At 41.2% G+C, this 22,608-nt stretch overlaps 1 protein-coding gene across 3 annotated transcripts in view; it reads left to right on the plus strand.

Annotated features, from left to right (window-relative positions):
* ADARB1 (adenosine deaminase RNA specific B1) overlaps positions 1–22,608 on the plus strand; it is a 91,131-nt gene that overhangs the window by 62,204 nt on the left and 6,319 nt on the right. For all 3 annotated transcript variants that reach the window (XM_075027759.1, XM_075027758.1, XM_075027760.1), the window contains 5 exons: positions 496–664; positions 1,181–1,329; positions 1,943–2,111; positions 12,610–12,791; positions 21,705–21,883. In XM_075027759.1, the coding sequence (XP_074883860.1) occupies positions 496–664; positions 1,181–1,329; positions 1,943–2,111; positions 12,610–12,791; positions 21,705–21,883 (848 nt within the window). The remainder of the gene's footprint in view (positions 1–495; positions 665–1,180; positions 1,330–1,942; positions 2,112–12,609; positions 12,792–21,704; positions 21,884–22,608) is intronic.

The raw sequence follows: 22,608 nt of genomic DNA on the forward strand, positions 1-22,608 counted from the left end.
TTTAAGCATTTAAATTTCTTCATTCCCTAGTGTTACCTTTCCCGTTGTTGGCTTAATACCCTTCCATAACGTGCTGCTGTTTTAATAAATCAGTGCCTTTCAGATTTCTAAAGTCTCTGTGAATATCTGCATAGGTGGCCAGAAGGTACATGCTGGAAGCTAGCTGGCTGACTGGGGCTCAGGAAAAAAGCACCATCTTTAGAGCTCAGGCTTTAATAACTCTTCCTGAAACAGCTATTTTTCTCTGCAGGTTTTCCATTTCTAACTTGTCTGAACTCCAACATGAAGAACTCACAAGAACCATAGACTGTACTGGTACAGGGAGGATATGGCTAAATAAAGCTTTTGCTTTAAAGAAAGTATCAGAAGAAAAACTTTTTTTTTAAAAGAAGCAAACAACAAAAAAAGGACCCTTGTTTGGGTTCTGCAAGAAGATCACTTGCTAGATTTTTTGTGGTTTTAATTGCATCTTCTTCCTGAAATTTTGTTTTGCAGGTACAGATGTAAAAGATGCCCTGGTAATAAGTGTTTCTACAGGAACAAAATGCATCAATGGTGAATACATGAGTGATCGCGGTCTTGCATTAAATGATTGCCATGCGGAAATTATATCTCGCCGGTGCCTGCTGAAATTTCTGTATACACAACTTGAGCTTTATCTAAGGTACGCTGGAGGGGAAAAGGAAGGTGAACTGATCACACGGAGCTAAACAAGTGTCTCTGTAAAACATCTGTCTTAAGTATTTCAATATGAAACACTTGTCCTGTGACATTAGGATGTTTATTTTAGAACTCAGGGCCTTTGCCCTAAAGTTTGACTAAAATAACAAAACATGTATTCAGTTAGGTGTCAATCATGAGAAGGGATGACAGAAAAAATAACTGGGAATCATTTTGTAAACTGTAAACATATAAATCAAAATAATCTCAAGTGGGCTAAAGGGTGGTGGTGTTTCATTTACTGGTAGGTGCCTGAAAGCTCTTGACAGCTGGGGATGTCAAGGGCTCTCTGTTTCTTGTCTCGATTGTCTTTTAATTTTGTTAACTGTAGTAACTGTTAGATTTATACTATGAAATTTCCAGACTTCTTGTGTTTGTTTTTAATGCCTATTAAGACTGCCCAGCTTACAGTTATTTATGTGTTAACATCAGTTTTGATTCTAGCTTTATTCTGTTTCAGCAATAAAGAAGATCAACAAAAATCCATTTTTATCAAATCGGAGCGAGGCGGGTTTAAGCTGAAGGAGAATGTGCAGTTTCATCTCTATATCAGCACATCTCCTTGTGGCGACGCTAGGATTTTCTCACCACATGAAGCAGCACAAGAGGGTATGACAGCAGTCCCGCTCAAGCAAGGGAGTTTAAAGTATTCTTTGAGCATGTACAAGTGGCACAGTTAAAATTTAGGTGTCTTTTTTCCTTTTAGTGTAGATGTGTGTTAGACAAAGATCTCTTCAAAAAAAATCTGAGCTGTTCTTCCTGTGTGGTAGAAGTTAAGTATAGACTGATCCACCATGTGGTCTTGAAGAGGCTGAATGCTAGCCAAGATAAGCCAGTGAGTCAGCAAGTATTTGTACAGAACTAACCGAACCGTTTCACTGTTTCCATCTTTTAACGGTGGTTGTCTGCCTGCCCCTTTCTTGATCTGTCCATTAACTTCATTCTAATGCTGTAATGCGCAGAACAGAATTGAAGAGCTACCTGCTGTGTACTGCTCCTTCGTACGAAGCTTGGTTTAATTAATTGCAAGTGTGTTTTAGAAGACAGTATTTGTGAGAGATGTCTGATGCCGTAGCTAATTTGCAAGGAGCAATAGAAATTGTTATGCAAGCCAGCAGTTACGCAGGCAAATACCTTTAATTGACTCTTCTTATTGTAATTCTATCTGTAAAACACTTTCAGAATCTTTCTCAGCTGATTGTAAGTGATTTTTGTCATTTAGATCAAGGGGACAGGCATCCAAACCGCAAAGCGAGAGGACAGCTACGGACAAAAATAGAATCTGGGGAAGGGACCATCCCCGTGCGCTCTACTACCACTATCCAGACGTGGGATGGTGTATTGCAAGGAGAAAGGCTACTTACCATGTCCTGCAGTGACAAGATAGCGAGGTGAGATACTGAATGATTGGTTTCTTTGCTACTGCTTTTTATTGCTGAAGAAGAAGGGAGAGTTGCATGATACCTGTAATGAATGTGCAGGCTATTGATTGGCGTGGGGGTGGCTGTAACTCCAGTGATAAAGCTCTGATTTTTCACCTTCAATTGGTGTCAGACCTTCTGCTGGCTTCAGAGGCAAGGTGAAATCATTATCTGTCATTCCAGACACTTCAAGTCATGACAGCTTTGTTTTGTATTTATATCACTGGGAAATAGCAGAGGAATGCTTCCCCCCGCCCCTCCCCACAGTAGTATAGCATTAGCAAAACAGTGCAATAAATATATTACATTAGTTATATTTGGATAACTTCTGATGATGATATACATCCTTGCCCCATCATTGGAAGTGTTCAAGGCCAGGTTGGATGGGGCTTTGAGCAACCTGGTCTAGTGAAAGGTGTCCGTGCCCATGGCAGGGGGCTTGGACTAGATGATCTTTAAAGGTTCCTTCCAACCCAAACCATTCTATGTTTCTATGATATAAAAGATACATACATTTACCATGGATAGATTTAGAGTTGTATTATTTTATATGGGGAAAAAGTGTTCCAGTTAAAAAGTGGGCACTTTTAATTTTTAACTTTAAAATTGCTTTAATTTTAGTTTACACATTTTTACTGTAATTAAATATTTTGTTTCCAATACTAGTGCTTTTATTTATATTTTATCCATTTCCATCTTTGTTGTCCTTTTTCACAAAGATTGAAAGATTTTTTTATTCAAAATCATAAATGGACATATGATTACCCCCAAAAAAAATTTAGCAGCAGTATCTTTTAACAAGTATCAGAAGTATGGGAGAGTTGCAACATAATTTTTGGAAATGAGTTTGTGTGTTTGCAGCCTCTGTGTTCTTGCAAAATGGATGAGAAATGCCAATTTTTTCAGCTGATGATATTTTAGTTATTTTTTAATTAAAATAGCTCTACTGTTTTGTCAAATCACAGTTAGCCTGATTCAAAATTTATTAAGTGTATTAAGTTGGAACTATTCTTGTGAACTGTGTATGCCAAATCAAAAATACAAGAAGAAGGTTATGTAATCGCTTTGTTCCTCTAGTCTTGTCTCAAGTAATCAGCATCTCTACTGAAGGAAGAGGTTTTGCTTCAGTTTAAATCCCCCTAACATAAATGGATAGGGCCTTTCAGAAGCTAGGACACTGGGTTGTTGAAAGGTAATTCTACAAAAATGACATTTCAATTTCTTTTATAATATTTTCAGTAAAATTCACCAAATTATAGAAGTCACCCCAGCTTCATGCCAGGGACTTCTCCCAACCACCCGACATGGTAATTGTGCCACATTCATTTGACTTCTTTTATCACATCATCATTGCTGTTAGTGCAAATAAACAAAATGAAGACAGTTGTTGAGTTAGAACACATTTGACTATTTTGTTGATTTTGTGTGATGCAGAACAGAATCCATCTCTCGCTTGCATAGCTAGCTGTCACCTCTCCTTGGGGCTAATGGGAATAATTTTGTTTGTGCCAGTGAAGGAAGCAAATAGAACCCCTTGACACAGAACAAAGACTGTATGACGGGTAAGGAGGCCCCAATTTTCATATTTTTTTTTTCTTTTCTTTTCTGGGGTTTTTTTGTGGTTTTTTTTTTTTTACATTTCCCTGACACTTATGACTATGTTTTCTTCATTTACATTTGAAAGAATGCATTGCTTTGTAGTGTCCAGCAGTCAGTCCTCCAGTATGCCTGAGCCCTGTGAATTTCCACTGAGCTTTCCCAAAGGTTCACAGTCCCAGCCTGGAAAAGATGTGGATAAATTTGGGGTGCAGGATTGCACAAGCAGGAAAACTCCTTGTAGCTGAACAGCCTCATCTGTGTGGATTATATGTATAATCCAAACCATTATTTCCAGCCCCTGAGCACTTCGTTGCAGTGTACTGTCTAGCACCCTCCTGAGCCTGGTAGGAACATCCAAGAAAAATTGTGTGAAGCATGGAAAGGCCACGAGTGTAATCCCATCTGGGTCAGCAGAATTAGAACAGGATTATCCTAGCGTGTTAGTGCCTGGTGGCAATGCATTATGGTGTTAGGGTGGTTTCTGTGACCAGAGTAACTGGTTTGGGACATTAATATACATGCATTTGTTTTAAATGTATCCTAACCTTGTTCATAGTACTTTATAATGTCTATTTTTGTCATTTTCCTTTTGATGTGTTTTTCCGCCCACATTCATTTTAAGTTTTTTGGCTTCAAATAATTAATTAAATTCTCATGACACATTCCAGTTGTAGATAATGTCTTGCTGAGAAGAGCAAAATTTTTTTCACCCCGTTTCATTGGTAGGAAGGTTGTAGGAATTGAGAAGAGCTTTGACATTAGGACGAGTTGCTAAAGGGAAAGTAATTGGTGCTTTTCTACTCTAAAGAAGGGAAAATATTCTTTCTGATAATCTTTTGTGTGAAAGAACATTATGTGCCTGTGCACTGGCCTTGTTTTGCGCTTATTCAGAGTGGGAAATCTGAACGGAAGTTTGTAACTCAATCTTTCTGTTTATTTCCCCAGTGGCTTTGTCTTCTTGACCCTACCACCTAGTTTTTGGGGACTGATGAAGTTGCACAAACACATCTTAAAATCCTACGCATGCTCACAAAAGCCTGCATGTTCTGCAGCTATGTCCATACCCATCCATCTTTGAGTTTGAGAGTTATTTCTAAGTGGCAAGCTCCACAACGGAGCCAGTGTGATTTCTGAACAGCAATGAAAAGCAGTTCTCCTCGCCAGTTCTTAACTCAAGTGACAGTGGCTGATGTGAAGGTATTCACTTAGATACATGGTGGCTGTGTGACACCTAGGTAAAAAACGTGGGGGAAAGTGGTAGGAAACCACTACCCAAGGTGTAGCATCTAAATAACCAGATGTAGCACCATGTATCCTCTCAAACCAGTGACCTGAGTCTTGACTCAGGCTTACTGGTGTGCAGCAAATCCAGGCAACACCAGAAAAGCTAGGACAAGTCAGAGCTGTGTGGTTGCCAACCTAGGTACAGCTACAAGGGAAAACAGATTCTCTCATCTGTAATTGCAAATCTGACCTCAGGATAAAGAAAAAGATGTTTGCAAGAAGTGCTACTGTCAAAGACCATGAACTTCTTGCACTTAACTGATTTATTCTGTGGGCCGCTGACTGAGCTACTTCATATAAAAGAAGCTCTGACTCCACTCCACATAAAGATGTTGCTGCCTGTTTGTGCTGTGGCTCATGAAAGGCATGGGCTGGTCATAGAGATTCAGTTAATATCTTACAGAAACAAAGAGAAATTGGATTTAAAATCAGAAAAGAAACCAGATTGCAGTTAGAGAATGAAGTCAGCTCTGCCTGGTCATTCTGCCAGGTGATGAGAGTAAAGCCTAGCTAGACGGGTGTCCACAGCAAGCAGATCGTGACCTGCCCAGTGTGGGTCTGAGTTGAAGTTGAGCAGCAGAAGTGTCCCCGCACATGAATGATGAACCACAGTGAACGTGGTTACACAGACAGACAAACGCTTGTCACTGGTCTACAGAGGTGAAGGCCACTGCAGGGCTCTGCAAGCATCCCTGAGGATGCTGCCGGCCTCAAACTTGGCAGGCTGGTCACAGCAGTCTTGGAAACCAGAAACATGCAGGAAAACTCACGGGCGCAGCTACTGCAAACACAAGCGCCTTCTGTTCAGAGCTAGTGGGAGCCCCTGGGTCTGCGGCTTCCAACGTCTTCATGGTAAGGAGCAAGTTGTCCTACATCTTGGATGCACAGTGGTCGTGGGAAGCTCTTGGTTTGTGTTGCAATTCAAAAGGCCTTGAAATCTTGTTGGTGTCACAGTAAGCCAAACCTGCCTTTGGGATTACTCCCCGAGACAAGTGTTGTCTGAGCCGTGCGCCTCTGCCACGGACGAGGGCAGGAGATGCATGTGAGGAGCAAAATGCTTTCTGGGGATAGTCTGACATCTTCTCACACATTGACACCTTCTCTCCCTTGCCACCAGTTGCAAGTAAAAGTTTGTCATAAACAAAATGCCTACTAAATAATTTTCCTTTGTTCATAGTCATTGCTGTTTATAAATTATATTGGTAAGAGCAGCACTTAGAATTGTAAACACTTGTTTTTGTCAGGTTCTTCAGTCTATCATAAATATAACTTTATTTTTTCAACAGTAGACTCTCATTTTGGTAGTTGCAGGAGACTATTCATTTTCCTGTGATGAATTCTGACACCAGTTCTGTGTGCACACCATTGTAAATGCAATGCGTAGTGACTCATCTCCTCCATACTGCTGTCTGCCTAAAAATTATTGAGAGTGATAGTAAGACATTTGATATTAACATCAAGCTTTATTTCTTACTGCTGTTAGGCTCCCCTCATTTCTGTGTTTTCTCTAAAATAGTGCAAATAACAGAATTTCTATGCAGTTTGGGTTTGGAAAGTTCAGAGGAGAGTTTTTTACCTGAAGCATGTATTTTCAATCTGGGTTTTTTTGCAAGAGGTGCACTAGCACACTCTGTGAAGGTGTTGCTGCAGAGTTAAATTTTACTTACTTTTTCATGTATCAAGAGTTGTGAAATCAGCTGTATGTCATGAAGAAACCAATAGGCCTTTTAGGAATCCACTGTAGATACCCTTGCCTCTGACCACATGGTAGGCTAAAGCAGAAATGTGACAACACAGCGAGGAAGAGAGGACTCCTCTCGATTTGGTGTTGGCCTCTGGTTTCTCTGCCCTCTTTTTGTAATGTAGTGTGATTGACAACAGCAGAAAGGTTGAGAAAGTGCATCCACCCTCCAGGCTGTTATCAATAGGATCTAAGTGGTGAATATAGAATAAGGAAAACAGTGAGTATGATAAATTTGTAAAATTCAGATTTCCCCAATGCAGTGCTCATCTATAAAACCTCAGGTGAGGACACTACGCAGAGAGTATCCTCTGTGTAAATAGTCAGGAGCAGAACACAATTCATGTGCACAGATCTGCAAAGGCCATCTTTGGGGTCTAGTCTGTAAAGGTGGTGAGATGTAGTGGTTTGAAAGAGCATTTCCCTGGATGCTCAAGCACAAGATTGCTTCATAGATGACATAGAGGACGTAGCAAAATCTTGGTGATGAGGCAAATTTGGTCTTTTGGTCTCACTGTAGATAAACGTGCATGGGGAACTGTGAACTGTAGAGCAAAGTGGGGGTACAAGGCACCCCAAGATATACTCCCAGGGAGACATCTCAGCAGCATTTCTAAACTGAAGTAGTTTTTGGTTCACACCTGAAATTTTTCAGATGGCTGAATTTTTCATGCTAAACAAAAATGCTCAATGAAAAGCGATTTTTGTATCAGAAAGACTGCATCAAAAAAGATGATCTGCTGGTACAACTTTGATGGAAATTTCTCAACAAATAAATAAACCTGTTACCAAATAAGAGAGCTATATGCAATTATGCATTATTTCTTCCTCATAGCAAACACTGAATATATGAATATATGAAATAATAAGGAGTTTAACGAGGAATAGTAAGACGTTACTAAAAGGATACATGTTATACGTTGGTCAGACCAGATGTGATTTGTGCTCCTCACATAGTTTGCTCCATCTTGCATCATTTTGCTCAGCAAAGTGGCCCCGCTGACATCAATAAGATTATCTGCAGGAGAAAGCATCATTTGTGCCTGTTTCCTTTCTAAAAGCAAGATAACTTTCAGCTGGGTTTGGGAGCATGCTTTCGGTAGTGTATTCTCTGATGGAGAAGGTGTTTTAGGAGACTCTCAGCACCCACGCCCAGGTGCTGCATCCCTCCTGCACACTGCATCTCCCTACCTCTTGGCTATGGTCACACAGTTGTTTGTGGAGCTGTGCTGTAAACTGGAATAGAGAAACTGCCTCTACAAAATACAAGGCCGGGTTTTGGGGGTTTTGTTTTAAAAAAACTTGAATTGTGTCACTGATCTGACTTTATGGACAGCCGTAGAAGCAAGAAAATTAGCAGGCTGAGGAGGATCAAGGTGGTGATAGGCAGAGTCCTCTTCCATCCGGCTTGGCACTGGGGAAATAATGGGGTGCAACTTCACACTTCATAGCAGCAGCAGATTACAGCATCCTTTGACTGTCATCCTCCTCATGTTTTTTTAACTATTTGGAGCTGCTCAGTGCCAGATAGTCAGATAAAGTTACCATTTCTTTTTCCTTGTCCCAGAAAAGCAGCAGTAGCTCATGACATGTAGTGTTGGGAAAACGGAACCTCCTAATCCAGGTGCTAGTAAGGGCTATTGCGGTGTGTTCGCTGGCCTGCCTGAGGAAAAAGGAGAGCTGTGGTTTTGGTTTGCAGCTTTTGTTTCCCTTCTCATGCTTAGGTACTTTTCTAATTATTGCTAGAAGAGCTAGAGAAATTTTGTTGCCTTGTCAAACATGGTAAGGCTTAAACATCACCGCAGTAACCCCCTGGTAGAGAGTGAACCGAACGGCTTGGTGACTCTGAATGATCTTCTGTCTCACAAAAGGCAGCTCAGAAGCAAAAAGCCAGTTCAGGATGACTAAATATGCCTTTGTTTGAGCTTTCTGGCATCACGTCAGGTTGCCTTTCCTTGCACTGTGCATTGCTTGCAGAACTGCAGAGTTGAAGCTGAAAGAGTATTGCATGCTGCTGAATACACAGCTGGTGTTCAGCTGCAGGTATCCCCATCTGCACCAGGTATCCCAGCTTTCCTGGCGTTAGATGGCCGACTTGTTGATGGAGAACTGTTCACCCCAACAACCATGGTTGTACTTGGCTGCTGAGTAAATCACCATTAACTGTAATGAGATCTAGACCCCCAGCTCAAATCAAGGCACCTGTATGTAAGTTTTGGCAGTCTGCACCTAAATCCTGTGGCTCATGTTTTATGTCAATATAAAAGCTTGTATTTTAAATGTCAGTTTTACTTTGAAGTTTTTTAAAGGTTGTTAAAGAAAATTCTTGTAGAAGTGTAAAACCAGAACACTCAGAATATGTAAAATACTGTCATAAGAGGCATTGGTTTTATGGTCAGCTAAGACAAGCGTCTCGGGTTTTTCCAATGAGATTTATGTTGGCAGGTGTCTCCCTGCCTGCTGAGGTGTTCTTCCCCTTCAGCAAATCTCTTGTCTATGCACCTTACTTTAGGCATTTCAGTATCGCCATTGACATGATGTAGCATTCCTGTATTCTGCTTACACTTGTGCTTTAGTGCTTTTGGCTGTTGCAAACATGTTGCCATTTTCCCGCTTTAATGGTGAGAAAAGGTACTGCATGGGTCCAGTCTGCTCTGTGACCTGCCCAGTAAGACTGGACCTGAGATCAAGTCATTGTAGGTGGGAGCTCTGCATTTTTGCCCATGGCCAGTGCAGGAGAGATTTAAACTGCTGAATTAGTGATGGGAGAGTTGTCTGCCATTACCACTTTCTTGAGCCACCAAATGCTCCTAAATGAGTACTCTGCTACAGCCAGGGACTATGTCCGCTTTACTGCAGTGTGGCGTTGTGCTGGAAAGGTTCATTTCTATGTTATAAACTACATCTGAACCTTGGAAGGTTTGAGCTTTTAAGCTAGATTTAAGTTGCTTCAGTTACTTAACCCTTTTCTGATACTATTTTTAATGTGAAGAAAAAATCCTTTACTTATTTGTTTCACTGGAAAGGCAACACTGACTTCAATAAAGTTTTCTGTAATAAATTTTGCTCTTTCTGCTCTGCACTTCATGGTTTGTAGGGAAATACAGAATTTGGCCCATTAACTTCAAAAGAAGTTGTGGTTTCAGTAAACTCTAGTACTAGATTGACAGCATTTGTTGGCATGCATTCTGACAATTCGTGCTTGTAAACTGGAAGGACGAGGCAGTTTTACCATTTCAGGAGGCAATGCCTGTGGCTTTTCAAAAACTGATGCGTGGTACTGGTGTAGCTTCTTCTCAGTTTGTATCTATAAAAGTGGTTTTTAGTGTACGTGCTAATGGAAGTGAGAAGTTACTGTTTGACAGAAAGAAGTACAGTATAGGAAAGGAACAAGAAAGTCTCTGTGCTATCCTTCCTTTTGACTCTGTTACAATCTGCAGAACTTCATTTGGGTTTCGTGTTTATCTCTGCGTTACTGCCAGTTTCTGATACAAGTATATGTTTTTATAGATAAGTGTATGCTCTTTTATTATAACAATTGAAATTTAAAGCTAGTTTTATAAACCTAACCACCATCCAACCCTGCCTAATGAATATTAAGAGCTTGAGGCTTTGATTGTATGAATAGTTTCTGTAAACCTTGTCTCTGCAGCAAACCAGCTGCTCCAAATCCAGCTCTCATGAGCACTTCCCGCAGTGGTAAATGGGATGCAGCACACCCCAGTAAAACAGCAGGCATGTGGACAGTCACAGTGTAGCTTTTGTAATACCAGTTCATACAGTTCACCTTGCAGAAACTTGTTCAGGTGTCCACACTCCTCCTCATCGTCCTCCTCCTCTTTTAATCAAAAGAAGTTTAGCAAGACAAACTTCAGCTTCTATTTTCTGTGCCAGAGAAGGTCACCAAGTGTGGGAGGAAGCAGCAAAACACAAGCTCTGGAAATACTGAAGACTGAAGCAAGGAAAAGGGTCTGGCAAAGGTTTTATTTAGGGAGCTAGGGCTTGCCAGAGGAATGCTTTGGCCTTTTTTAAAATGTCCATCTGTCACACAAGTACTGTTCATGAAAAGTAAAACATGATGTGCCTCACTGAAGGAAGCTCGGTTTGTGTGTCTGCAAGCTTCAGATACAACTCTAAGACCCCAGTTTGCAATGCTTAGTCTTGAATTCTTTCCAGATGTTTTTTCCATAATGTTATCTGTGTCTGTAACAGTCCATATGCTTGTCTCTGCTTGATGTAGGTAATACTGCAAATAACAAGAAAATACTATTTTATTTATTTGGCACTTGAAATACTTCTGTGCTTATAAAATTCTAGTCATGGTAAGGTCCTTAGAAAGGCATCTTGGCCCTGGAAAGCAATAATTTTCACTTTATATCCTACTGTGACGTTTGGTTGCCGATTGCATTTTCAGTGTTATACAAAATATGCCTTTATTCAGTGTAAAATACGCCTTATTTTTTATTAGTACAGTATTTTTACTCATTTATTAGGGCCAGCTTTTTTAATGACAGGTGAGTAAGCTAATGTACATTTGCCTTCATTTTCATCCTCAGTAAAGATATGCAAAGAAGTTGTTTCCTTGGAGTGCAATTTTTGTTTTACCCCCTTTTTTTTTTTAACATTTTGCAAGTCTTGTAGGCAACATGTGTAGTTCAGTTTTTGCAGTAGTGAAGCAGTCATGCTATATAGTTTCTAGCCTGAGCTGACGATGCTGTGTAGCCATGCCATCCCAGCACAAGCAGCAAGAAACACTGTTAACATCACCCGAGTTCCCTGTTTTCCTTGGGGAACCTTGCAACCTGGTTTAGGATGGGCCTTTTAATAAGGACAACCATTCTATATGAGCACGAGAGCTTCCATTGTGCTCATCTGTTTTATTCAAGCACCAAAAGAAACTTTTCTGCTGCTTGTGTCTGGGTGTTGCAGTTGTACTCAAGTATGCTATTTTAGTAGTGCCAAGCCATTTGCAAGTATACCTCAGAGACAAGGACAGTGAAAATACTCTGCAGAAGACTTTGAGGTTTTAAAAAGTACTTTGTATGACTGGTACAAACAGATTGAGAGCCAAAACTTGATCAAATGAGCACAGCTACAAAAAAACTTCAGTATTTCGCTCCTATGCATGCTATATCCCTGCCACTGGACCTGATCCAGTGTAGGTCACAGTGGTGCAGGCAGGGATTTACATACGGTTAGTCTATGAAGCAGCTAAAGTGAGCAAAGAGTGTATGCACTCTGCATATTTTCAGTTTTCAGATTCAATTTTCTCCCTGCCTGTAGATATTGAAAGCAACTATGTATGTTCTTTCTGGCAGCAGGATGTGGACAGTTTGGCTAGGGTGTCAAGGACGAACTTTCCCTTATGATGATGAGGTGATGAGGTCTTGCAGACACAATCCTTGTGTTCTGGGAAGGATAGTTTGCCCACTGCCAGGTGTCTTTTGGAGGCATCAGCTACTGTTTCTGACTGAGGATCTCAGTTTGGCTTTCTCCGATTGAATGACCCTGTCCGTCTCTGGCATTAGGATGCTGGAAAATGCATCATCAGACACGTTAGTGAGGAAGTAAAGGTATGGAGTCTGTTTCTGAAGTGGATGCTGACAGTAGACCTGTTGCTATAGGTCATCTTACACACGATTTCATTGAGCATCCCATAAGCTGATCTATGAAATTCTGGCAGGTCTCACAGCTATGCTACCATAGTCATGTGCTGGTCAAGAGGAAGGGTTGAAAGTCTGGTCCATTGTGATTGACTGCTATTATGTCCGGCAGATGTTACTTGTTCCATTAAAAAGAAAGTGTTTTTTTTGTTTTTTTGTTTTGTTTTTCCCTCCCTCTTAGGTGGAACGTATTGGGTATTCAAGGAGCCTTACTTAGCCTCTTTGTGGAGCCAATTTACTTCTCTAGCATCATCTTGGGGAGTTTATATCATGGGGATCATCTATCCAGAGCCGTATACCAGAGGATAGCAGAGATAGAAGATCTACCACCTCTTTATACACTCAACAGACCTTTACTTAGTGGCAAGTATCTAATGGAGAAGGCCGTGCCGGTAACTAAGTCTGTTCCAGTAGCAATGTGATTTTGCAGTTCTCAAAACCTTGCAAATTATGTACTGTGAGTAAACTGCTTTCTGGTTACAACAGAGAAGTTATGGTCTGAACCTAATATAGATACTCGGTCAGAAATACCATAGCAAGGACCCTTTGTGAGTTAAAAGGTGGAAAGAACTGGGGTATGAACCTTTGGATGTGGTTTCACATAATTGCTGTCTGGAGCATGCCCTAGGAATATGTGAGGCAAGTTGAAGGCCGCGTCTTAGTGAACCTCTTCCCACCCATGAAATAGTGTGTTAGCTCTTACTGTCACTTCTTTTGCCATTGCAGATATTTGTTGAACGGCCATGTCATTAATCAGTATGCCAAGATAGACACATTTGGTTCACAAATTCTAGATCAATAACCAACTAAAAATGGATGGAGAGAACATCTCAGCTGCCATTGGTTGTATTTTCTTTTTATCATCAATCTCTGTTGGATGCAGCATTAGCTTTAACTAGCATGGCACCCAACTTGTTTGCATGACCCAATAATCATAATATTTTAATTTCCACTTTGTAGGTTAATGCACAACTGCTGCATTCAGAGTCCGATGGCACATTCTTTGGGAATATTTTTAATAGAGTATTAAATATATCTGACAGACAGCAATATGGCAAGCCCCAAACGGTGCAGTTAGCGGTTGTCTTTTGCAGCTGCTGTTGAACATTTAAGTACTGTTCTTTGGCTTTGTGCTGATCCTAGGGTCTAGGGGGCTAAGAGGAATGGCAGTATTTGAATTAACAGGTCGTAACTTCTAATTGAGCCATGACTTTCAAAGGAAAGTTCTGAATTGTCTTAAATTCTAAAACTGCTAGTTACAGTAATGATGTGGAAGCTTTAAAACTGAAATCTCTTCTCCTCCCTCCTGTTGTGTGCATTGCTTTGTTCTGTACAGCTTGGCTTTTGGCATGTGTCTCTTTATTTTCCAGGGGAAAAAAAGCTCAGTATTTTAAAGCATGCTTAAAGCTGGACATGAATTTTTAAAATAGATTTAGGGAGGGAGTGGGAAAAAGAGCATATTAAACAACCAGCATTTCTTTAGATAAGAAAAGTCATTAATAAGGATTCCCTGAACTAGGATGTATTAAAATGTTAAGGAACTTATTTTTCCTTCTATTAGCAAGTAACTAACAGTTACAACACTCACAGTACCAAATATTTAATTGTTGTATGGGCATAGTAGCTGATGTATGGACTGTTTCTGCCTGATTTGGGGGAATTTTTATCAATTCTTCAAGACAGCAGGTTTGGGATGGGGTGGCAGGAGTTTTTGTTATCCTTTTCACAACACATAGCAGTACCTTGTCTTCTTAAAAATCATCTTTCTGCAATATTGATATAATCTATTTGCCATGAAATAGCACCATCTGCTTAAACAGTTCAGCTGGGACTTGCTGAGCAGTAGAGAGTTCAGAAATATTCTCAGCTGTTGAGTTTTCATGGAAATACACGACTCAAAAATGTATGGGAAGCTTGTTTGGGAGACTGGGTGGAGAATTGTGTTGATGGATTTTCTTCTACTGATTCAATCTTGAAAGTTAGTCTCCTGACGCATGCTGTTGGATTCATCTGGGGCATTTGTGTAGCTACCCATCTGCTTTTTGATTCACACATTTTACAGTGTATTCTTACCTGGAATAAGCACCACAGAAATACCTGTCTCAAGTCTATGTTCCTCCTGGTACCACACACACAACTGTGTGATCGTGACTCATTTTTACCAGAGGGATGAGCTAAAAGAGAAATAGCTGTCTTTCCCCACTGTGTCACCTGTTCAGCTGAGAAAGTACTGTAAAACCTGGTTTTTTTCCTCTCACAAACCAAGTTTTATGTCTTTAGGGACAATTGCATTAAGTCAAAGTCAGACTGAGTTATTGTTACCTACTGCTAAAAATTGTCTTTTCATCATCTTTCTTTCCTCATAGGAGATTTTCTACTTATATGTCCTTTTCCCAGCAAGTTAAGTGTGTACATGCATATCAAAGTAGCTGGTTTTCAGCTAGGGGATATGGGAAACCCATATGTTGGTAGAAAACTCACTCCCTGTGCTGACTCTTGGAAGCCTTGGTTGCAGGACCCAGCCTTTCAGGATGCCTTTAGCACTGCAGCACTGAGGGCATGTGAGCTCTCACTGGGAACTGGCCAGCTCACTTGAAGGGAAGACAGGTTTGAATCTTGTGGATTTCTAGAAAAATTGGAAAAGGGATCAATTTCTCAATCAAATAGACTGAGGATGATTGTCTAAATCAGCCAATAACGAAGTGCCAGTCTGCAGGGTAATTTGCACAGACTCTTTTTGGAGCCATTGTGGGACACAAGCATGAAGGAGTCCACCCGGGGTGGAAGTAGGGTGGCAGAGCTCAGCAGGTACTCCATTCAGAGAATCAGCCCTTGAAAATCCTTGAGAGCAGAAGTCATTAAACATAAGAGAGCCCATTACATATAAAAGACAAGCTCTTCTTCACTGGAGGCAGCTAGTGTGAACCAAATTTCATCACACATCTGTCCTTACGGTTTCTGTTGCTGGTAGGTGTGCTCAGATGCCCAAAGACCTGGGCTAACGGCATCTGCTGGGGCTATGACCACAAAGCAGATGGCAGGCTGGACCCCAACTTCTCTCCTGTCTGCAGCGGTTACTCAGCCAGACCCCAGCCCATTCAGTAGTGTCTGCTTTTGTGGACAATGCCTTTTTTCTTAGCTGTGATTATAATATTAATACACCAAAGTTTTCCTTGGTTTTATGTCCTGTCAGTTGATAGTTTCTTAGGCTTTAGTTTCTCTAGAACTTTCTGTCTTTTACCAGAGTATTGTCAGAAATTACATTGCTGCCACTTTTGACCTGTTCCTCGTGGTACTGCTGACAGGTATTTCCTATTTCAGTTCTTGCATGCAGTGTCACATCTGCTGACTATCTTGTTACCAGCATAAGAACTGTCTTAGGTAAGACCAAGATCTTAAGGTACAATCCATCCAGCCCAGTGCTCTTTTCCACAGGTAGTCAGGCAGTGAAAAGCAAAAGGAAATAGTAAGCCTCTGCAGATACCTCCTGAGAATCGCAGCAGTAATCTGTGGATCAGGGACATCCTGGGTCAGGTACTGAGAATCTTTGTGTTTAGAAATCCTTAATGGATCTTTTATTCATGAACTCCTGGTTTTGTTTTTGAACTGGTTTAACTGGTTTAAACTTCTTACCATCTGCAGCCTCCTTTAGTAAGGAGGGCTGTAGGACATGTAAAGATTTGTGCAATGGAATTTCCTTTCTGCCAATTTAATTAGATGCTCCTCAGTGCTCTGTATGATACAGGCTATAAGCAGTTGTGTCATGGCGCTCAGTTTTCTATACCTCTGCATATTCCTATAGAAGTCCTGTTTTTTCAAGCTGAAAAGTCTTAGCCTGCTTTGTTGTTTCTTGCATGGAGACCCTTCTACGTAAGGATCGTCCCTTCCATTTTACAATCGCATTTTTGAGCTAGTGAGACCAGAGCAGCACCTGATACTCAAGATAAGGCAGCAGCACTGATTTATATGGTGGCATCATGATATTCTGTTCAGTTCCGTGATCCTTTGGTAAAAATTCCTAATGTTCACTTTGCTTCTTTTGATTACTGTTGATCATTGACCTGACCTTTTGGTGGAACTGAATATTAGAAACTAAAATCTCATTCCTGAATGCTAATATCCAGCTCCAAGTCCAGCACTCCTTATGCAAAATTCCTTTGGTTTTTTCCTCATATGTATTACCTAATATTTATCTGTGAGGAATTTCATCTGCCTTTTTATTGCCCAATGACCCAGTGTTGTGAGCTTTTTTCTGCTACTCTTTGAAATTGCTTCTCTTATTCACCTTCTTAAATAATTTAGTATCATCAACAATCTTATTCACCTGTTTTTTTCCCCCTACACACACTTTCCAGGTCTAGACAGACCTTGAGGGTCTCCAGCTGTGTTGGCTCTTCCCAAGGAGACCTTCTTCATCCAGGTGTCCACTAAATCTGTTTTTAAGGTAGACATTGAACAGACAGGCCTTCTGCTCCCTGGGCTCTCTTAAGATTTAGTGTCACACTGACAACCTCCAGTCTTCAGTTACTAAGGCAGTTTTTTGCTGGGTCTTTCCTAATATTGTTGTATTTACATCTGTGCCCGGTAGCGCAGCATCGTAGTTCCTGCAGCCTTCCTGGTGCACATGTCATGTTTATTGACTGGTAGTTCCCTGGCGCACCTCTAAACTCCTTAAAAATTGGAGTTGCATTGGCCACCTTTCATCCTGGAGAACTTGTGTGGTTTTTGATGAGGGGTTATGTACCATGACTGCTGGTCCTGCTGCCTCATCTTTAGTTTCCTTGAATGCAGTTGAATATTGTCTGGGTGCCGTAACTGGTGTTTGCTTACTTCGTACACATATCCTCGAACTATTCTTACCAGCACCTCAATTTGAGATGGCTCCTCTGGCATGTTGCCTGTGAAAAGGGGCTCTGGCCTGGGAACCCCGCCACCCTTTTTGCAATACATTCATTGGGGTTTTGTACACAAGAAGACTTCAGCCACCACAGCAAGAGTGGTTACTATAAATGTTCATGCCTCAGCACTCCTCTGACTGCTGTGTACATTTGCATTTTTTAGTTTTTATTTGTTATTTAACAAAAATAAATCCTTCAGCAGAACCTTTGGTGATTTTTTTTTTTTTGACTGTTTCTTTGGTACCTTATCGTCCTGTTCACACTGGTGTTTTTCAGCTCTTTATCTCCTTTTTAATGAAGCTTTTTTGAGCTCTGTCATCAAAGAACTGTCAAGCTTTATTATTTATGTAAGCACTGGCACAAAGAGCTGTGACCTTTGCTTTTGCTTATTATATGCCATTATAGTAATATTCAACAATAAGTTCTGAGGGATGTTCTCTAAATAGCTTAGTTATATCAGTTTTAAAGGGAGAATAAAATACTTTACTTTCTATCCTAGCTTTCTCTCCCATTACTAGTTTCAGCTTATTGTGCTATGTTCATGTCTAGATTTTGAGGGGGAAGATATGATCCACCTAAAGTGTTATCAGACGCTTTGCTTTTGAGATGACCTTTATTCCCTGTCCGTGCTATCCCTGTTCCACCTTCAGGGACTCCTTTGCCATCTCTCCAGGGTTCGTGCAGATAATTAAGCAGCTGAACAGGGTGTTGTTATTTAAGTCTATTTGAAATTCTCAGTCTGTTTTATGTATTTATTTATTTAGTTCATCAAAAATAACCAAAGCAATGCAATTGTATAATTGCCATGGAAATGTAGTGCACACTGGATGTTCAGCTTCCTCATCTTTATTTGATTTGCTTGTGTGAGTGCTTGTGATGTCACAGGTGTTTCAGTAGCAGATAGGGCAGGAGCAGGCACCTGGCTTGGGCAGGTGCTTGTGATGTCACTCAAACACGAGTAGCTGGTAGGGCAGGAACAGGCTCAAGGAGCAAATGGTGTTTTGCAGTACTCAATAAACTATATCTGATCCATGTACCTGTTCAGTAGTGTATGGAATGAAAGCAAAGGTAATAGTATAGATATAATTAAATCAAAGAAAAAAATATGACTGACCTGCTTGTCATGTGGTGGCAATTTCTTAGCCCTCTTGCCTCAGTAGTTTTGGTAAAACCAGGTTTTGATTAAGGGTTTTGTCAGCACATGTCTGTTTCACATAAGCTTCACAAAAGCATCCTGAATATGTAAGCTTTTGGGGACTCGGAGTTGAGATTCATTTTGTGCATGCCCAATATTTACAGTTTATTAGGTGTTTAGGTGCAAGCCTTGTGTTGTGCGAGTCATTGTTAAAGGATTTTCAGTCATGGGTTTCTCTAGGTTTGCTTTGTTAACAACTCAGAGTTGGGCCACCACTGCAGTGAATGGCAAGCTTCCAAAAATTTCTCAGTCTTATATACCTTTTTACCACCCATTATCCCAGTCCAAAGTCTTTGTAATTTTCCAGTTGGTCTCGGTTCCCATGTCATTATCATTCATCAATTTATCTCATCAATTCTCTTGTAGCGGTTCTTCTGAAGTTAGTGGTCATAGGCAGAAGGTCTTTGGTCACCACAATCACTTATCTTCTTACACATCAAAGTACCTTTGAATTTCTGAAAATCACTCAGGCTGTTCTATTAATTTATCTTGCTCTAAAGTTAATCACTTACTCCCATGTCTTAGGTCTAAGATGTATGATCCTTCTTCTGTCGATTCAGCTTGACTGGGTCTTAAGCCAGCCATGGTGGTGGCTACACATAGGACAAATAAGCAGCTTATGCATATTGGTTTTTTAAGCACCTGCATTCTATTAATCATATCTAAAGCAAACTCTAATCATTAATTATATGTCCAATATGAACAGTCTTAGAAACAATAAGGCTTAAGGCCTAGTTCCCTTTACAGTCATGGAGCAGCAGTGTTTGCACTTCAGTGGCACAGGCTAAGTTGCGTTGTGCATGATCAGCTCCAGTTTTCGGGAGGTGTGATGCATGTGTTCATTGCCAGCTGCTCAGAAGGACTGCAGAAGTTGTGATGAGGACTTTTTGACTCTCATCTTGTCATAAAGACCTGTTCTTGCTGGGTCTTCCTCAACCTGCTCAGCAGGGACCGCTGTCTGCCCTCCCGGCTTGGTCAGTGTGTGGATCCCATATCCCTGCTCACCGATTTACAGATCCGTGGGTGTAGATCAGTGGCATCCTGCTGTATTTCAGCTCCTGGATTCATCTCTCCTAAAAGAAATCAGAAAAGAGCTCTTCAGGAAACTTTTGTTCTGATTCTCAATTTTTTCAGCTTATGTTTTAAGAAAATGGGGAACAATAGGGTTATCTTTTATTATTTACTTAATTACTGGCTCTCAGTCATAGTGACCAGGTTGACATAAACCAAGCTTGAAATTACAACAGCTTCGGGAAGTTTAATACAATTGATATTTCAAAATGTTTATTTATTAAATGAGGAATTGATTATAGTAAGCAAACTGAATTTCACTGTGTCATGCAGACCTCGTAGGTCTCGCATGCTCTCAGTGCTGGGCCCAGAGGTGCCATGAGACCTGGGCCAAGTAAGCCAGTCCTGCGCTTGGGTGCCTGAGGTTGACTTAACTTTGTATATTAGCTTGCATTTCAAATATCAGCAAGAAATGAATCCTGCTGCAATGCTTATGTTCAATTTATACAAATTCACTAGATTTTATGAAGTGTAGGACCTAGCATAACCTCGGGGTAGATTTGAAATCGGTTCTCAGTGAGAGTTGCGTTAGAATAAAAATGAGATCTTTACTTATTAGAAAGAAAAAAATTGCCCTGTTCCTTTGTTCTCTCCTGGCGAGACAACTGAGATGTGTGAAAGGTAGAGTTTTGCCACCCCTGTAACATCTGCAGGACCAAAATCAGTGTGCCCCTCAGCTTTTCCACAGCATGCACAACCCAAACTCATGGCCCTGGCTGCTGCTTGTGAGTGCCGAGCGCTGTCCCGCTGCACGTGCAGGAGAGGGGTTGTACGTGGATGACAGCGGCTGCCATAATCTTCAAGCACAGTGCTACAGTCATTATATAAAGTGCATCTTTGCAGCGTTGGGGTGCCGTGGGGCAATAAATCCTGCCCTGGGCAGATTGGGCAGGCAGCTGGCCTCACTCCACACTTGGGTTAGACTGCTGGTGGCTTTGCTTCTCCATCAGTAGAGATGAAGCTGTGTTTGAGAGGTGTCACACAGTTTAACATCTGAGCAAAATGATCCGTGTGCTCTCTTGAGTCCTGCGGTTCGCCATTTCTGGGCACTGTAAGTAGCAATGGGCCCATAAAGTGGAGCAGTGGCTGAAGCACAGCCAGATTTATGCTGAAAGACTCAAATGTCTGCTAGTTTGGGCTTTCTGCAGAGGATGCTGAGGATGGGGCTCACTTTGTCTAACTTGGATGCCCACAGCATCAATGCCACTGCCTGTGCTGGTCATGCCGTGCCCCGGCATAGTCCGTAAGAAGGAGGAAATAGATTGGTAGCTTTTAGTGAAACACTCTCAACAGCTACTGAAATGTAGACAGGTTTGCAAGGCATCCTGCCACCTCATGCCACTGCTCTGACTCAACTCTGTTTTTATAAGGGAAAGTGAAAAAGCATGTTGTAGGCACTTCTAAATAATCACGACCTCTCCGAATAAGACTGCAGTCCAAAGTTGTTAGCTGAATTGTAACTGTGTGTTGAAACATGACCAGGGTTCATAGTTTCACACCTGTTTGAAATGAGATAAGCAACATGCACCTAAATTTCTACAACAGTAGAGCAAAAGGGAATTGATTGGAGAATTACAACTGTCAAAACCTTGCAGTAGCTGCTCTTTCCTACATTTGGCTCATCCTGCTACTGAGTGGGCTCTGAGAGCAGTGGTTTCTTGTGCAGGAGCAGAGCAACCTTTTTTCTGCTTCATAATTATTTACAGGTTAATAATGAGTTCATTGATTTGCCCTGTAAGCCAGACCAGATCCTGCTGAGATGGATGTGGCAAGGCTCATGTTACTGTCCCCATGGACCCTTGTCACAGACCTCTCCACGATCCTCTCCGCTGAGGAGGCTGGTTTCTCACAGCTCCAGTGATGCACACTTGCCCTGCTAGGAAGGACAAAAGGAGAGAGCACTTTAGCCGGAATGAGAATGAGATGTGCATGGCAATATCTCCATGAGTTGGTGAAAAATCTGCAGGATAATGTCCTTGGAATAAAAGATCTGCTTGTAAGACTGCTTAGCGATGTGATTTCAGTAGCTCTGCTGTATCGCTTACTCCCCAGTAAAAACAGAAATCAAGACTTAGTATTTACTATTGTCATTAAACATCGCTTTTCTTTCAGGTATTAGCAATGCAGAAGCCCGTCAACCAGGGAAAGCACCAAACTTCAGTGTGAACTGGACAGTAGGAGACACTGGTCTTGAAGTTATTAATGCTACAACCGGCAAAGATGAAATGGGTCGTGCATCTCGCCTTTGTAAGCATGCTTTTTACAGCCGCTGGATGCGTATTCATGCAAAGGTATATCTTCCAGAGTGCTAGAATTTCCACTACTTCTTAATTCTTAATGAAATATCTCTGCGTGCCTGCTTTCTGTGTTCAGAAGCCACTTTCTGAGCCTGTTTTAAGCTGAGCCTGACATTAGCTGCTGCTCCATGTAGTAATGGAAAAGAGCAATGCATTTGTTTAGCTTATTCTTTAATTTGATGATGAAAGTTCCAAAACGCATGCAAGGATCTAATAATCCTTGGTTTATAGCTAAGTAAACAAAGGGTGCTATTTCCTTTGAGCTTGCCTTCTCATTTTAATTTATTTCAAAGGATAATCCCAGTTTCACCACAAGCTAACCTACTGAGCTTTTGCTCAGTCCTCTCTTAGAAAGAAAGGCTACAAGAAAGTGTCTGACAGTGGCTTTTCAATATCTAGATTTCTTCCACTGAAGGAAGCTGATAATCCAGAGAAAGCAAAAGGCAGACTGGCTGGGGTGCAACTAGTCCCAGGAAAGTGCCTCTGCCATGGTGCAGTGCAGTGCAGCAGAAGGGCTCGCTTTGCAAGAGGCAAATGTTGCAGCTGAGTGCGGTGAGGCTGGGTACAGAGCCGTGATGGCTGGAAGGAGCAGTACTGTGTACTTGTCTACCTTTGCCTGAACACTTGGTTTAGTAGCTCATTACCTTGTTTTAATAATAGTTGTTTTAAGAACTCAGTCACTCTCAAGGTGTTTGGCTTAACAGTTTCTTGTCTGTCTT

Source organism: Buteo buteo, chromosome 5 (genome assembly GCF_964188355.1).
Source record: "Buteo buteo chromosome 5, bButBut1.hap1.1, whole genome shotgun sequence".
In the NCBI taxonomy this organism is placed as follows: domain Eukaryota; kingdom Metazoa; phylum Chordata; class Aves; order Accipitriformes; family Accipitridae; genus Buteo; species Buteo buteo.